Raw genomic sequence first — 16,801 nt, 5'->3', positions numbered from 1 at the left:
TTTAATTGTATCCCCTTGAGGTTTTCTGTCATCCTTTAGAAAAGCCATCCGATAAGAAAAGCCGAAGGCAGGAGAGGCGACAGGACAGGAAGGATCTTGCTGCCCATTTGTTACTGGGAACAGTTCATCCCTGTAGCCTTGACTAAGGTGTGTGTCCCTGTCCCAACCACACCCTTGTTACCAGCATGCAATAAGTCCACACCGTTCGTTCACTGCATTTATTGAGTTCGCAAGCAAGAGTCTCTGGCCCCGGAAGTTCACACCGGTAAAAGCGTGCATTCTGCCCTGCAATCACCTCAGTGCAGACCTGGCAGATGACGAGGAAGTGTACCAATGCCACGGAAGTTTTGAGGAGCCCCCAACACCCACAGGGAGCCCTTGGCTCGGCAGACGCTCACGGCCGACATGGGGAACCCTGCAAGGATCCCTCGCTCGGACAGAAGTCAAGGAACACCCACGCCTGCCTGCTCAGGCTGTCAGATGGCCAGTGTGCGGAGAGCGGAAGCACAGCGAAACCCAGGAGATGGCTCCAGTGCCCTGCCGCCATTTTGGAAGAAGGCTGCTGCCCTCGCGAGCTTTTCAGAATGCAATGTGTCCGTGTCACACTGATGTTGCGGCCTGCACAAGTGTCTGAAGGTGGCGGGCGGTGTCCTGGGTGAAGACCTGGCATCTCCGATGGAAAGGAGAAAGAGTGGTACGGGAGGCCTAAGACACAGCCGCGGGGGCAGCAAAGCCCACCAGCGCTCCAGAGAGGTTGGTTTCATTCCTCCCAGCCCCAGACAAGGGTGAGAGACCAAGCACCCTTTGCTAGACAGAAAGCAGACTGCTCTTGCCCTATGGCTGTCTGCTCCCCTGGAAGCAAGAGAAAGAGCAGGGGGATATAACTGGGGCGGGGGAGACAGATGGCAAGTGATGGCTGAGCGCTACGAAGGAGAGGAGGCGGGGGAAGAATCCACACTGTCCTCGGCTTGGCTGCCAGGGTCAACCAATAGCTCAAGGCAGCCGTCGGTGGCTTCTTGTCGTTGGGTCCCGCCCAAGACGTCCACTTGGCCCTCTGCCGCCACAGAAGGGTCGACGGCAACGGGGTTCGGTGCAGGCCCCTTGGGACGTCCCTCGGCTAGGGTTCCCAGTGCAACGAGGAGCCGAGGGCCACCGGTTCCATGTGTGCTGAATGGCCCAACCTCCCTTTGCGGAGCGCTGCTGCCAGGAGCGCTCTGCCCCGGTGCCGCGGGCTTTCCCGGCCTGCTGAGCAAGTCCCCTGCATGCAGCTCCGTGGGGCTGGCCGGAGCCGGTGGGCACGCCAGCTCGACAGGCACCTGGCCACCTTCGGGGGCTGTGGAGGAGGCCTGTGCTGCTCCCTGGGGAGTGCTGGGGCCAGGAGCGCTCTCCACGGACTCTCCAGAGCTGCTGAGCGGCTCCAGCTCTTCCCCGGCTGGTCCTCTCAACAGAGGGTCCCGCCCACCTGTCTGGTGGGGCTCACCAGCCTCCACAGCCCTGCAGTCTGTGCCCCTACAGGCAGCGGCTTCTCCACCCTCGGGACCGGGAGCCTCCTCCCCTTCCGGCGCAGGCTCTGCCCCTCGAGCCCTGCCTGGGCTTCCGCGACTCTCCTCGCTTGCGACGAGCTTGACTGGCTGGTGGCAGAGGGGACAGGTGTCCTGCACGTAGAACCACTTGCGCAGGCAGCCCCCGTGGAAGAAGTGGCCGCACGGCATGATCACAGCAAAGGCCATCTCCTGTGAGGGACGGGAGGGGGGTTAGCAGAGCACAGCCGTACGGCGAGGGCCGGAGTGACAAGGGGAGGGGGACGCCGCGCAGGGGGCAGAGCGCTTTGCACCCTGGGTGCAGAGGGCCCCGGCGTCTGTGGCTGAAAGATAGCAGGCGATGGAAAAGGCCTCCCTGAGCGCAAGACCTTAGGGAGCTGCCGTCAGACAGCGCAGACAATACACAGAGCGTTGGATGGACCAGCGCTCAGACTCTGTGTAGGGCAGCTCCAGTCCTAATGGAGATGGCAGGGGTGCGCAAGGAGTTTGGCCCCGAGGGCCACAGCAGGTGCTGCCGGGGGGTCTGGGGCTGCACATGCAGACGTGTCTGTGTGTGTGGAGGAAGGTGTGCGCACACATAGGTGGCTGGGGGATGCTGGGACTTGTAGTCCAGCACATCTGGAGGGAAAGGAAAAAAGATGGCCGGGGGAGAGGGGGGATCTGTGCTGCAGCATGGTGGCGCTCACCTGGAAGCAAATGGCGCACACGTCATTGTGGCGCTCCAGTTGCTCTGCTGTGGCCCTGGGCAGCAGGCTGATCTTCTTGGCAGCCTCCCGGCGGAGCAGGAAGCTCTTCCAGCCCGACTGGGCCCTCAGCCAGACGTTGAAGTAGCAGTGGATGACGATGACGGAGGCGCCCATCCAGCTCCACTCCCCGAAGAGGGACTCCCAGGTGCCGTAGGCCACCACGCAGACAGCCACCAGGAACTCCAGCACGCGGCTGACGGCGTTGACGCAGTAGATGATCTCGTCCATCTTCTCCATCGGGGTGTCCTGGAAGAGCTCGACCATGAAGAGGCCGTAGAGGAAGAGGGTCCCCATCACCTGCAAGGCGGCAGCGGAGAGCAGTGAATCACTCTGCCCACAGGTAAAGCCCCCAGAAGCTTCCGGAAGAAACGTCCACACTGGATCAGACCAAAGCCCTGCCTCATGCCAGGGGTGGGGCGAACCTCACGCCAGGGGTGGGGCGAACCTGGCCCTCCTGCGGCCCCGATCTGCTCCTCCAGGGTCCCCAGATGGCCACACCCCTCCCTCTAGCCCCACCAGCTTTCCCCGACCACCGATCCTTGGGTGGTTTCCTGGCTTTTGTGCAATCCCCCCCCCTTCTAAAAGGTTGAACTGCTCCTCCCAAGGCTCAGGCATTGGCAGCAGGAGCTGGAAGCTACAATACGCTGGCATTTTGTTTTGGCCCGGCGCTTTTGCCTTTGGCTCTGCCCACCGCTGGAATACAGCCCCCGAGAGCGTCCCTGGCACTGAATTTGACCCTTGGACTAAGCAAGGTTCTCTGTCCCTGATCCGGCGCTGCATTCTGTCTCCAACAATGGCTGCTTGGATGCCCTGGCAAGCTCATAAGCAAGGTACTATGGAGAAAGCTGAAGCTTCCTCTTGCTTGTATTGGGAAGACAGAGGTACACTGCCTCTATAGACGGAGGCTCCATTCTTAGCTGTTTTAAACGACCACCTTCCCACGCAGGTTCCTTCCTACACACTTGGATGGGTAGCAGAGCTCCTGCTCCAGGCTGCCCACCAGCGAGTGATGACGGAGGGGCAGGGCCTTCTCGGCATGGCTGCTGATGTGGGTTTTCCAGAAAATTTCGAATGGGAATTTTTCCCCATGATTGGCAGCTGGGGGAAAGGGGGTCAGGGGAAGGGTATGTGGTCACCTGGGAAATACTAGAGGGCCAGAATGGGACCCGGGAGGGCTGGCTTTAGCCCCTGGCCTGAAGTTCTGCCCCCCTGCCTAAGCCTAAACAGGTTTAACTGAAATTACGGCATATTCCTGTTCCGTGTTCACCACCTCCCTCCCCATCCTCTGTTGTCTCCCCTCTGTCAAATCTTAGACTGCGGGCTCGGTGGGGCAGGGATACCTTGAAGAGCACCACACACACTGATGGCCCCGCCTCAACAACCATCGGGGATGGGTTGCTGAACAAAGCCCAGCGCGGCCGCCCACGTGCTCCTTGCCTGCCTTTCATGGATTGTTTCTAATCCTTCCTTAGAGCCACTGCTCCATATCGTGGGACCTAAAAATAAAAGGAGCGTGGAAGGAGGCGCTGACAAGGAGTCAGAGCGGAGCGGGGGGGAACGCGGGAGCACCTGCAGCGAGGTCAGCATACAGCTTGAGACGAGGATCAGCAGCCAGAAGTCCATGTGGAAGAGGTGGGCGATCTTGTACGCCATGAAGCCGGGGAAGGCCAGGAGGAAGAGGCACATGCTGACCCCGCGGAAGTGCTTCCAGAAGCTCCTGCGGGAAGAGAGGCCGTGGCCGTTGGGCCGACCCGGGGGCAAGGCTTTTCTAGGGACTGCTGCAAAGCCCGCTGCCGTCAGCCACGGCCCCCTGGTCCGCACACGTCCATGCAGGGCTTGGGTGGAGCCCAAGAGGGGGGCTGCAGGAACCCAGCCAATTCTCGCCAAGCTCCAAGGGGCAACCCCCACCCGCAGCCAGGGTGATGTAGGGAGAAATAAAGCCCAGGGGTATCCGGAGGGCTCGGACTGCACGTTTCTCTGGATATAATGGCCGCTCCAGTGTTTTGCTCCCCCGCCAGATGAGTCCCTCTTCCCGTGACCCACTTTTTAAAGAAAGCCTTCCTGTTGTAAATGAAGCTGCCTTACTCAGAGTAAGACCACTGGTCCTTCTACGCTGGTTCTGCCTACTCTGGCTAGCAGCAGCTGTGCAAGGCCTCGCACAGAGAGACGCCTGCCTGCGCCTCGCTACCACAGGCCCGGAGGCCGAGCCTGGGACCGTCTATGCTCCGCTAAAGCCGTGCCTCCCCGCTTTCCTGCCGCTCCATCCAACCCCCCACCCACGACTGCCACAAGACACACTGATGCCCTAGGCCACAGCGCCGCCCTCCCGCACTCAGTGCATATTGCACAGGCGGCGGCAGAAAGGCAAACGCCTCCTACGTGCTCCGTACAACGTCCGGCGCGAGCCCGCGGGGAGGAGAGCACTATCACCTGTTCCGCGAAGCCCCGAGCCCCAGGATGATGGGGTCGGCTATTTCAATCATGGACTGCAGGGTGGAGGTCACCACAATGAAGAGGATGATGCTGAGGAGGAAGGTCCTCTGGAGGAGCTGCAAGTCCAGCAGGCCCGTCTGGAGGGCCAGCAGCAGCAGGGTCACGCCCTCCGTCACGCCCCTGCCAGGCAAAGAAGGGAGGGGCGGGGAAGAGGCACGCAGGCGGACGTGGACATCCTGGGGGCCCCGTAACATGGCGGAAAAGCCAGTGACAACTCCCGGTGGGGCTGGGCGGTTAAGGTGCGTGCAAGATCTGTCTGTACATTGAGGGCTTTTGGAGACTCTCTTGTTCTGGATAAACTTGGGATCCTTTTAGACTCATCACAGAGGTCACAGAAAGCACTAGAGCAGGCAGGGATGGGCAACATGGGGCTGCAACCCCCCCCCCCTAGTTTTTTAAAGAAGTTTGGGGAAAAAAAGCGTCCGTAGTGGCATTTTTGACCCTTTTAGTGCTCCGTAGCTAGTGCTTTGTCCTGCACCCAAGGGACAAAGTTAGCTTGAAAACAAGCGAATATTGACTCTTTGGGCCCTCATAGCCACTCCAGATGTCATTTTTTTGTTTATCTGGGGGGCACCACAGTGTGAGGGCAGTGTGGCCCATGCGGGGGACAGGGGGGTTCCAAGGAGGCAAAAAAGGCTTCCGGACCTCCTGAACTTGCCCACTCCTGCACTAGGCTCTTCCTGGGATCTCTCAGGCTTTGATTGGTTCTCAGTCCAGCTTCCCAATAGGATGGCAGCCCTATATAAACCTCCTGGGTCACATCAGTCATGGGACTCTCTAGCTGATCACACTTCAGGCTTCCCTCTTTTCCCTCTGGTTCCTCCCACCCTGCATCTCCAGCTCTTAGGCCAGTTTTCTCTAATACCTACCCTCAGCTCAAACCTATACCACCACAGCATGGGTCTCACCCCCACCCCAACCTGGTGCCCTCCCCAACCTGGCGCCTTCCAGGTGTGTTGGACTTCAACTCCCTTCAGCCCCAGCCAGCATGGTCAATGGTCAGGAATGCTGGGAGTTGTAGTCTAAAGCATGTCCCAAATGATGTCAAGATGAAGTCCACCTACCCTGCCACGTGCCAGCTCAGACACAGGTGTGTCACAACCTGTTCATGAACCTACTGATATTGGCTCAGGAAAGGTCTCAGAGGCCAGAATCCAGCAGCTATTTACTGTTGGCATTGCCTCAACTTAAGTCTCCCTCCGAAAACTCCTAGTGCCCTCAAAAATGAAGCTGAACCACATCACTGCCTGCAAACCCCCCCTACAAAAGCCCCCTTTGGGGCCAAAAATACAAGCGCTATTCCTCAAGACACTCCACTCGAAGTCCACGATCATGGTGTGTTGCGTATTCTGTCTGTGTGCAGAGTTCTAGGCCTCACATGGGGGATATTTTTAAAAACATACAAAACTGCCCTCTATCAGTTTGGCCCGGCGGCATCCGCCCCAATTGGCATTGCCTCTCCAGGGTGCCGGGCTGGGAACCTGGGACCGTCTGATGCACTCTGCTATAGTTCCTCCCATCTAATCATAATACCTTGCATTTATAACACTCTGAAGTTGTTCAAAGGCCACAGGATTATTGTTATCATTTACAAGAGCCTTATACAGCAGATGAATATCACTGTCACCACCAGATTGCGGGGGTGGGGGGGGATGATTTGGTGTATGAAGCTATCTAGGGAGTTCATGGTAGAAGTGATTTGAACCCTGGACTTTCTGCCTCCCAGGTCAATCAGGAGAGAGACAGGTAGCGGCCTTTCTAAGCTCAACGTCGCTCTCACCTGTGCATTACATTCCCATTCTGGAACGCACCGTAGCCTGCCAGGTAGAACTTGCAAAGTTTGAGCAGTCCCAGGGCCAGGTAGGAGACAGTGAACGTGAGCCCAACGAGGGAGTAGGGCGTGCTGCAGCATTCGGCCACACTGGGGACAGAGAAAGCAGAGCAGCCCCGCTGCATCAGACCAAGCCCGGCCATTCTAGTCCCTCACCCCCTTTCCAACAACGGACAGCCTTCGCCTGCTGCCCAACCTCCCAGTAACTGTTTTCCAGGACCCTGCCTCTTAACACGAGATCCCAGTTCTGGATCATGGTTCATTGACACTGATGGACCTCTCCTCTCGGAATGTCATGTGCTTTTTTAAGCTAGTGGCTGGGCCATTTTTTTCTTTTTACTGTGGCTGCTTACTTGTTGTGCTGTACTCATCATTATGATAGGCAGGGAGTGAACGGGGCTACTGAACAGCTTCCTGCTGCCACTGCAGCGGGGAGAGAGCCGATCCTACTTTCCACACACAAGAATGATTCCTGGCCTTCTTGCTCCCTTACCATCTGGCAACGCCTTGGAGGCTAACCGTGGCGGGTGGGGGGGCCCCTTACCAGATAAAGGGCTACAGCGGGGTCGCACGATGGCAGGGGTAAAAGACATCACGGCTTCTCCACCGCCTCTGCACATGCCATGCATGTGCCGACTGTTTACATAATTACCCACACTGCAGCACAGGTCGGCATGTTATCTAAACCCGGTGTGTGGCGTGGCTGGCTTTGTAACACACGGCCCACAACCCCTACTGCACGTCGTGGACAACATGCCAACCCGCACAGCAGCGTGGGTAATTATGTAAACAGTCGGGACATACACTGCGAAGGGAGAGAAGCCACGGTGGCTTCTTTTACGCCCGCGATCGTGTGGACCCAGCCCTAATGCTGAAGTGGCCCCATTTCCCGCTGCTGCAATGTCTCTGCCCCCACCCCCACCCTCTTTCTACCTGCTGAGGAAGATGAAGACCAGGCCTTGCTGAGACAAATGATTGCCAGAGGAGGACGAAGCGAAGGCGTAGATCTGCAGGGTGAACAGTGAGAGCCAGAAGACCAGGAACAAGAGCGGGACAGCCAGCTGCCTCCAGAGGGACATCCCCAGCGTGATCAGCCGATACACCTCCAGCACCTGGAGGCAAAAAGAAGCCCAAAGGGAACCAGCGATATTGCGTTGCATGGACACATTCGGGTTTGTTTTTAAAACACTGTGCTCCCCGCCCAACTGCGCAGAATGCCCAAACAGGACCCCATGCAGGATTTTTGACAACACCCATACCAGCTGCTCGCCGGGATCTGGGGATCTGGACAACTGGGAAGGGAACACGAGCAAGCAGCCACAGAAACAGCTGAAATGAGGCTGGGCAAAGCTCAGCCAGTGGAGCAGGCGAGGAGCCAGGGTGACCCCACAGCCCAATCGCCTAACTTTTACATTATGGAATTCATTGCATTTTCACTCTTAAGATGTGAACCCAACTGGGCAACACTGTGGATGCCAAGATGACACACAGCCCTAGGCCAGAAGCAGAGGGACGCAGACTCTGCGTGTCCATTACTCCGCTGTGCAAATGCAAAAACTGGCCCTTTGACACTGAACTGGGCGCCATGAGAATCCCAGAGTTCTACTTTTTTGTATTTTAAAAGCAAAACAAAAGAACAGGTTTCTGGCCCTCATGGTTGTGGGGAAAAGCTTATGCTGTGAGGGCTAAACAGGACTTTTGTGGTTGAAGAGTGAAAAGAGGAGAAGCCACAGCAGGTCCTTTCAGTGTCATGGGAGTCGGGCTTCTCCCGGCTTTGGAATTTTTATGACAGAAGGAGATACGGGTGAACTGAATGCTCGGTCAGCCATTGGTCTCAGGAGAGCCATTTCAACCTTTTAGGGTGGGGAAAACACTGCACAAAAGCTGGGAAACCACCAAACGACCAGTGGTCGGGGAAAAGGGGGGGCAGGGGAAGCGAGCATGACCCTCTGGGGAACTCCGGAGAGTCAGATGGGGACCTAAAGAGGGCCAGATTTGGCCTCTGGGCCTGAGGTTCCCCACCTCTGGTTCACGCCCACAGCTTCTGCTCCATTCTTTGTTCACTCTACTGGCGCCTGGATCCTGACCCCATTCTCCCAAAGAGCCAACTCCTGACACGAGATTATGCAAAATCAGAGGTTACGTGCCGATGATACACATGTTGACTCTCGGAACAGAACATACGTTTTTTCAGTACAGGACAATGGGGAACGTGTGTGTGTGGAGAAGAACTGATAGGGAGCGCGTACAAGCCGTGGGAGGCCGGCGCAACAGCCCCAAGCCACTGGCCCCGTACCCCACTCTTCACCTGAGTGACCTCCCTGCAGGCTGCAGCAACCAAATGGAAAGGGACCGACAAGCAAGACGCAGCGACGTAGAGAGCCTCCAGGCCGGTAAGGACGGCGGCGAAGGTGCTGACGGCAGGCAGTGCTTGGAGAGGGAGGCAGCACAGCCGGGCAGCCAAGGGAAGGAGCGGAGCACAGAACAGCCACACCCGCTTGGTCTTCAGCAGGAGGGCACAGAGGGTGACAACGATGACCTGGCCTGGGAAGGAAGCCAAAGGGCAGCCGGAATCATGGAACTCAGGAAGGCCAGCAAATGGACTGCTGAGGCCAACCCCCCTCTGAGCCACCTCTGTGGTGCCCCTGCCCCCAATCCGTGGAACTCCTACCCAGGGAGGGCATCTTCATTGTATACATTTCAACAGTGGGTTAAGACCCTCCTCTTTTCAGCAGGCACTGAACTCCTGATCTGTTGCTCTGATTATTAATTTTACTGCTGGCTCTTTAGTATTTTTAATGTTTTAATATTTTCAGCACTGTATTTATTGTTTTGGTTGGGTTTTTTTGTTTTTGTTTTTTATGACTGTAAACCACCCTGAAGGCATCTGTCTGTTGGGCAGTATATAAATTTAACAAACAAACCAGCAAACAAACCCAAGTCTTGGTGTTCTCACCTTTTACTATAGCCAGAGCCTCTGTGCCTTGAATAGCAACAAAGCAAGTTAGGAAATCAATAGGTGAAATTTTCCCCATCACTGGATCTCCATGCTGGCAAGAGATTCACCCATTCCTTTCCCACCTGCCAGGTGTTAACATTTGATAGGACCACAAGATTTGAGCAGATCTGAAGGCTGCCAACTAGCCATAAAACAAATCTGTACGAACAAGCAGCCTCGTACTAGGTCAGACCATTGGCATACCCAACCTAACATGGTCTGCTCTGATTGGCAGCAGCTCTCTAAGGCAGGAATGGGGAACCTCCAGCCATGGGCCAAATTTGGCCCACCAGGCTGATCCATCTGGCCCGTGGGGCCTCAGGTGAGGTCCCTCCCACTCCAAGGAGTGAAGCAGGCTGAGTCCGCTTTGCTGCTCTGTCACCTTCCCCATGTGGGGAAGCCGACAGAGGAGCGAGGCAAATGCCTTGGTGGGCTTCGCGCCACCTGGGCTGGGGAAAGCCTATGTGGAGCGATGCCAGCTCCCCAACTGAGGCCCTGGGGGGAAGAGCTCCAGCCGGCACTTCAGATGGGGACCCAATGGCATCAGGGGGTGTCCCACCACCTCCTGATGCCATCGGGCCCACGGAGGGGTCTGTGGAGGCAATCCAGCCCTCCCAGTGGTTCGACACCCCTGCTCTAAGCTCTCAAATAGCAATCACCTGTAGCTGGACAAGGGCAGGATTGGACCCAGGACCTCCTGCATGCCAAAGATGTGTCCTGCCTGAGCTACTGCCAGCCTGGCTCCCCTATGGGCTTACAATGCAGCCTTAGAAGCCATTCTGTTTTATTACAGCACCAGCTTCCAACAGAGAAAGATGACCGAGAACTGGCAGGCCGAGGGGAAGCAGAAGATCATCCCAGCTAACAAGCCCTCCTCCATTCCTCACCTGTGAGCACGGTGGCAAAGTGGCTGAGCGCCACAGGATCACTGTACACGGCCCCATGGAATTCACGTTCCATCTCGTGACGGATGTAGTCCCTGAAACGGGAGTCGAGAAGGTGGCTTGTAACGGCAAGAGCAACTTTCCAGAAGCATCAGACGCAAGCGCAAGGCCGCGTAGTGCAAAACCCAGCTTGTGTTTTCTAACAGTCTTCCTGCAGAACGTCTCTGCTCTCCCATCTTGCCAGCAGTCACCCCCCCCCCCCCCCGGTTTCAGCCTGGCAAACCCTCGACCTGCTTCAGCTCCTTTTCTATTCCCACTGACAGCAGAGACCGGTGAGGGTCCGACACTAAGAGATCATCTTGAACTAGGTGGTAGGATCTTCCTGTGGAACTCCCTGCCTTTGGAGGTCGGGCAGGCGCCAACACTGCGTTCCTTCCGGCGCCTCCTGAAGACCTTCCTTGAGTGACCAGCTGCGGTTTATTAAATTTAGTCTTATCAGAACTTGTTCCTTTTAAAATGTTTTAATTGTTTTCACATGATTCTTTGTTTTTTTATCTTTGCTGTTCATTGCTCTGAAATCTTTTGATGTGGAGTGGCATATAAATATTGTAAATAAATAACAAAATCTGCATTGTCACCAGGGAGGCCACCATAATCCCGGCCAGAAGGCAGGATGACAGCAATAGCAACACACTTTGCTGATAATGACAGAAGCAAAGACTGTCCGGAGGTCTTTAACTGCTGCAGGAACTTGGGCTGCTCAGAAGTGGAGGAGCACCTCCGTCGCCTCATTTGCAGAAGTCTGGAAAACTGCAGGCCCGAAGAAACTAAGGGAGTTTATAAGACTGAGGGGCGGCAAACAAAAAATTGGAAAAATCAATCTTAGCTGGTCTCCTTTCATTTACTTTATTAAATCAAGATACAATTTTGATATTGATAAGTATGAGTTTTTCCACGTTGGGAATACTGTGATATTTTATATGATACTTAGGAAGATTTATTTTATTTTCTAGTATGTGTGCTATATATTGTTAATTCTTTTCTTACTGGTTGTACACAATTTATAAATATATATTCAATATTAGATATATAATGTGCAAATTATTAAAAAAAAGCTATTAATTTTTATTTTTTTAAAGGAATGTCCTGCAGTCCACCCTCTTCCTCAATGAGCAGCTAGAGAGCAGTGGTGGGCCAGTGGCTCTCCAGATGCTTTGGCCTACAACTCCCACGATCCCTCACCATTGGCTGTTAGCTAGGGTTGATGGGAAAAGTAGGCCAAACCATCTGGAGGGCCACAAGCTGCCCATCCCTGAACTAGAGAGAGCCTTATATGGCCTGCTGATCGGGCCGCACTGCCACCGCCCTGCCTGCCTTTCTCTGTTGCTCCTGGCACACAGGGCTAAGAGCAGGGCTGGGGAACCTCCGGCCTCTGGGCCCAATCCAGCCTGCAATGCCTCCTTGGGTTCCACCAGGACGCGAGGCTTGGCATCCTCGTCCCGCCCGTTGGAGACATCCCCACCGTGGTCTCTGATTGGACTGGGCGGTACGTAGGGAGGAGCCCCATCCAGGTCTCTTCACGTCTCACGTGCTGCCCCCAGGGGGGCAATGTGCAGTGCGCAAAGCTGAGGCAGCTCTCCTCCCGGTGCTGCCTGCGTCCCTTTCTCCTGCTGAGAGGGGCGGAGATGCCCATGCCTCTCTCAGCACGGAGGGAGACAAAACGGGCAGGGCAATGACATCATTGGCCATGGGCCCACCCACTAACGTCATCCAGCCTGCAGAGGGCCCGGCAAGGGCATTTTGGACCTCCTCCACCTAAGACCTTCGGACCGTCTCTGCTCTCCCCATGAGTAACAGAACCATAAGGAATTATATGAAAATAGATGCATAATTTATACGGGTTAAATGTTTTCCTTTCCTTTTTATCAAGGCAAATAGGTAGGAAACACAAGACTGCCCCAGCCCTGCTCATCTGGCACCACATTCAGCCTGCTGCATAAGAATCAGCTGGTTACAGCAGCCTTCCCCAACCTGGTGCCCTCCAGATGTTTTGGACTTCAACTCCCAACAGCCCCAGCTAGCCTGGCCAATGGTCAGGAATGTTGGGAGTTGTACTCCAAAACATCGGGTGGGTCCCACGGTGGAGAAGGCTGAATGAGTGAGCATTCCTAATTCCTTTTGAGAGTGAGCACTGTTGGAATGGGACCTCCTCTGTACCATGCCCTTTGAGTGCTTCCTTTCTAGCAAGTCAACTCTATGGTCAGTTGCTTCCAGTACTCCCAGGGAAGTAACTGGGTCCTTACCGGGCAGTCTGGTGTCCCACATACAGCAGCAATACTGTCAGGAGGTAGAGGTACAACTTCACAAGGTATCGGACCGGGAGCAGCAAAACCACCACACACACCAGGTGCCCTAAAAGACGAGGAAAAGGGGAGACCAACATTTAAAGCACTTTTATGCCAATCTATTCCAGGTTCTGGAAAGCCATTTCAAATTCCTAGGTGCCTTCCCTCACGTTTAAGAGTTAATATTCTGATAAAAGCACTGAACATTTTTCTGAACCTCTGTGCGGATCTGTGCGTCTTCTGCCTTACCATGATCCCAATTCAGTATCCCAAGAATCTAAATTGTCCAACTGAGAAAACGTTTCTAGTCCTTATGACAAGAGAACAACATTTTAAAACAGGTGGACTGTAGTTAGTGAAAACTTAAAAGCTGGTTGGTGGGGGCTGAACAGGACTTCCAAAGACTGGGACTGCTCTATATTGCTCCCAAGGAGTAGGAGATGTAGAATAAATTATGTACCAAGCATTTTTAATTATTATATGAAGAAAAATGTCTAGTCGTGCTGGATCAGACAAAGGTCCATGTAGTCTATCATTCTCTTCACAGTGGCCAGTCAGCTGCCTGTGAGAAGCCCACAAGTAGGACATGAGGACAGCATCCTCCCACCCATGTTCCCCAGCAACTGGTGTACATAGGCATCCTGCTGGTGTACACAGCCATCTGATACTAGATGTAGCACAAAGCCATCAGGATAGTAGCCACTGGTAGCCTTCTCCTCTAGGAATTTGTCTAATCCCCCTTTAAAGCCATCCAAATTGCTGGCCATCACTGCATCTTGTGGTAGTGAATTCCATAGTTTAACTATGTGCTGTGTGAAGAAGTCTTTCCTTTGATCTTTCCTGAATTTCCCACCAATCAGCTTCATGGGATGACCTAATATTATGAGAGAGGGGAGAAAATGACTCCTTATGCATTTTCTCCACACCATGTATCATTTCGTACATCTCTATCATGTCTCCCCTCACTCTCCTTTTCTCTAGGCTACAGATGTTGTAACCTTTCCTTGTAATTTCTCCAGCCCCTTGATTATTTTAGTTGCCCTTTTCTGCACTTTTCCCAGCTCCACAATTTCATAGGTGTGATGACCAGAATTGTACATGGTATTCCAAGTGTGGTTGCACCACAGGTTTGTATAAAGGGAGTATGACACTGGAAGTTTTATTCTCAATTCCTTTCCTAATTATGCCCGACATGGAATCTGCCTTTTTCACAACAGCTGCATGATGGGTTGACACTGTCGTTGAGCTGTCCACCACACCCACAAGCCCAAGTGGGGGATGGCTGGATTACTTGCAATGAACCGGCAAGTGTTTCTGACTCCCAATTGCTTAGTGATGGCAGCCACAAAAAGGCCTCCCCACCTCACCCCCAACTAGCCTACTATAATCCCTGATCTATAATAACTCAGTTGTATATTTGCACTTGTTATGTGCCCAGGATTCCATCATAGGACTCGTGGTAACTGCAGTTGGTAAGAACTTAAGAAGAGCCCTGCTGGATCAGACCCAGGGTCCCTCTAGTCCAGCATTCTCTTCACACAGTGGCCAGCCAGATGCCCACAGGAGACCCACAAGCAGGGCATGAGCGCAACAGCACCCTCCCACCCATGTTCCCCAGCAACTGGTGTACATAAGCTCACTGCCTCTGGTACTGGAGGTAGCACAGAGCTATCAGGACTAGTAGCCATTCATAGCCCTCTCCTCCAGGAATTTGTCCAGCCCCCATTTAAAGCCACCCAAATTGGTGGCCATCACTACACCCTGTGGTAGCAAATTCCATAGTTTAACTGAGAATTCCATAGTTTAACCACGTGCTGTGTGAAGAAGGCTTTCTTTTGATCTCTCCTGAATCTCCCACAAATCAGCTTCATGGGATGACCCCGGGTTCTAGTATTTTGAGAGAGGGAGAAAAATGTCCCCTTGTCCACATTCTCCACACCATGCATAATTTTCTACACCTCTCTCATGTCTCCCCTTGCCCTCCTTTTTTCCACGCTAAACCATCCCAGCTGTTGTAACCTTCCCTAAGAGGGGAGTTGCTCCAGCTCCTGGATCATTTTAGTTGCCTTTTTCTGCACCTTTTCCATCTCTACCGTATCTTTTTTTTTAGGTATGGTGGCCAGAACTGTACACAGTACTCCAAGTGTGGTCGCACCATGTGCCCCGAGTCACCTTTCTGCATTAGGCTCAAACCCCGGGGTTCTAGTAAAATCACACAACGTAGATTGACACATGCCTGGCGACACACAGCCCCCAGCCTGGACCGTACAGCGCCTAGCACTCTACGCGTGCCCGAGCAGGGGCAGCACGAGTACAGCCAGATGGCTCCAGGTCAGGCAAGGCTGCATCGCTGCCGCCACATGGAACCGTCTTCTTGCCCATCGCCTTCTCTCTCTCCATCCAGGTCGGGAGCAGCTCAACCGGCAGGCTTACCCGCATAGTAGGCGTTCCACAGGTGATGCCGCCGCAGGTAGGTCTCTTCGGCTCGGGGGCGCAGCAGCTCAGCAAAGGCCTGCACGTCCCACCGGTAGAGCAGGTCCAGGAGGATGATGCTGGGCACGCGGAGGGCGACGTTGGCCACCCTCTCCAGCCTGGCAGGCATGGCTGGGCCGTGGGTCGAGGCCCCCCTCCACCCGACCCGACAAGTTGGAAAAGCACAGCGGGGGGCCTCCCTCCCCCTAAGGGATCCCCCAATCCAGGCAGTACTGTCTCAAATGGGCAGAGTGGGGGAAATGAGGGGGCGCCCCCCCAAAGAGAGGTGCGGGGGCTTAATGAAAGCCAGAGGCCTTTAAAGGTCCAGAAGTTGTAATGGGGGGGGGGAATCTCCCTGCTGGAGGGGCATTAAAAGCCAGGAGACTTGGGGCTCTGGGGGGGGGAGAGGAATTTCAAAATTATGGGGGCGTTTGTAACGGCATTCAAGGCTTGAGGGGGGGGGAATCGGGTGTCGGGGGGACACGCGGGGGGGCGCTCGCCGAGGGCAAAAGCGGGGGGGCACAGCGTTTCTTCCTCCAAAGAAAGACAGGGCTTTCTTTTTAAGCGGGGGGGATTATCTAATGAGCGGGGGGGGGCTAGATTGAGAAATAGAGGGGAGGGGAAGCCCGGGGAGGGGGTTATGCCTCAGTAATGGGGGCCCCGGGAAAGCTCAGAACTGGGGGGGGTCCCCCCCTCTAAAGAAGGGCCGAGGCCTGAGGGAAAGGTCTCGATGCGGGGGGTGAGACTGCCGCGGGGGGGACAGCGAGCGAGCGAGCGAGCGAGCGAGCGAAACAGGGCAGCCTCCCCTCCCGCCCAGCCCCCTCCTCTCCCCCCGGCGCGCTACTTTCACTTTCCCGCGAGCTCCGCCCCTTTACACGACGGAATCCCCCACGGGTGAAGGCGAGGCGGCCATCTTTGCCCAGGGCGCGCCCTTCCCGAGCTTTCTGTCCCCCGCCCCTCTCGTGCCGCGGGAGCCACGCGGCGCGAGGGCGGACGGAGCTGCGCGCTCGAGGGCAGCGCCGCCATCTTTAGTGAGGGCGCCTCGGTCTGGAAGGGCGGAGCGAGCTGGGCGGCAAAGAGATAGATGTAAGAAGAGGAACGATCAAGGAGCCAAGCTTCCGGTTCCGATTGGAATCCTCCATGTAAGGTGCAGGAACGGTGGAAATATAATGATGAGGATGCCACAGCAGCAGTGATACACTCCCAGCAGGGGCTAGACCATCTAGTCCACCCACAGGAGGAGTTGGACAAATGGCCCCCGAGGTCTGCTCCAGTTCTATGACTGTAAGCTCCTTGGGTGCAGAGACCTGTCTGTTTTCTTGCTTCCAAAGATGTGAAGTGCACTTATTGGAGTGTATGTTTCAAAAAAAAAATAAATTATTGTTATTCTGTTAATTTTGTTATATTACACAGCACGTAGTTAAAATGGAATTGGCTACCACAAGATGCAGTGATGGCCACCCCTTTGGGAGGCTTTAAAAGGGGGTGAGA

At 54.9% G+C, this 16,801-nt stretch overlaps 1 protein-coding gene across 1 annotated transcript; it reads right to left on the bottom strand.

Annotated features, from left to right (window-relative positions):
* Positions 1-204: 204 nt before the first annotated feature.
* On the bottom strand, positions 205-16,135 carry LOC146343542 (RING finger protein 145-like). Its single transcript, XM_084855265.1, has 10 exons — positions 15,272-16,135; positions 12,797-12,905; positions 10,497-10,588; positions 8,920-9,155; positions 7,545-7,723; positions 6,561-6,701; positions 4,718-4,900; positions 3,857-4,004; positions 2,228-2,584; positions 205-1,733 (listed from the first exon to the last, which is right to left on the bottom strand). Exons 1-10 carry the CDS (start codon positions 15,438-15,440, stop codon positions 924-926), a joined length of 2,424 nt encoding a protein of 807 aa, XP_084711391.1. The 5' UTR covers positions 15,441-16,135; the 3' UTR covers positions 205-923.
* Positions 16,136-16,801: the final 666 nt, after the last annotated feature.

The sequence above is a fragment of the Heloderma suspectum genome, chromosome 5 (genome assembly GCF_057233095.1).
Source record: "Heloderma suspectum isolate Gila_16-S chromosome 5, 16-S_ref, whole genome shotgun sequence".
Classification (NCBI taxonomy): Eukaryota; Metazoa; Chordata; class Lepidosauria; order Squamata; family Helodermatidae; genus Heloderma; species Heloderma suspectum.
The sequence above is the reverse complement of the archived record's forward strand: the minus strand, read 5'-3'. Positions and strand labels throughout refer to the sequence as shown.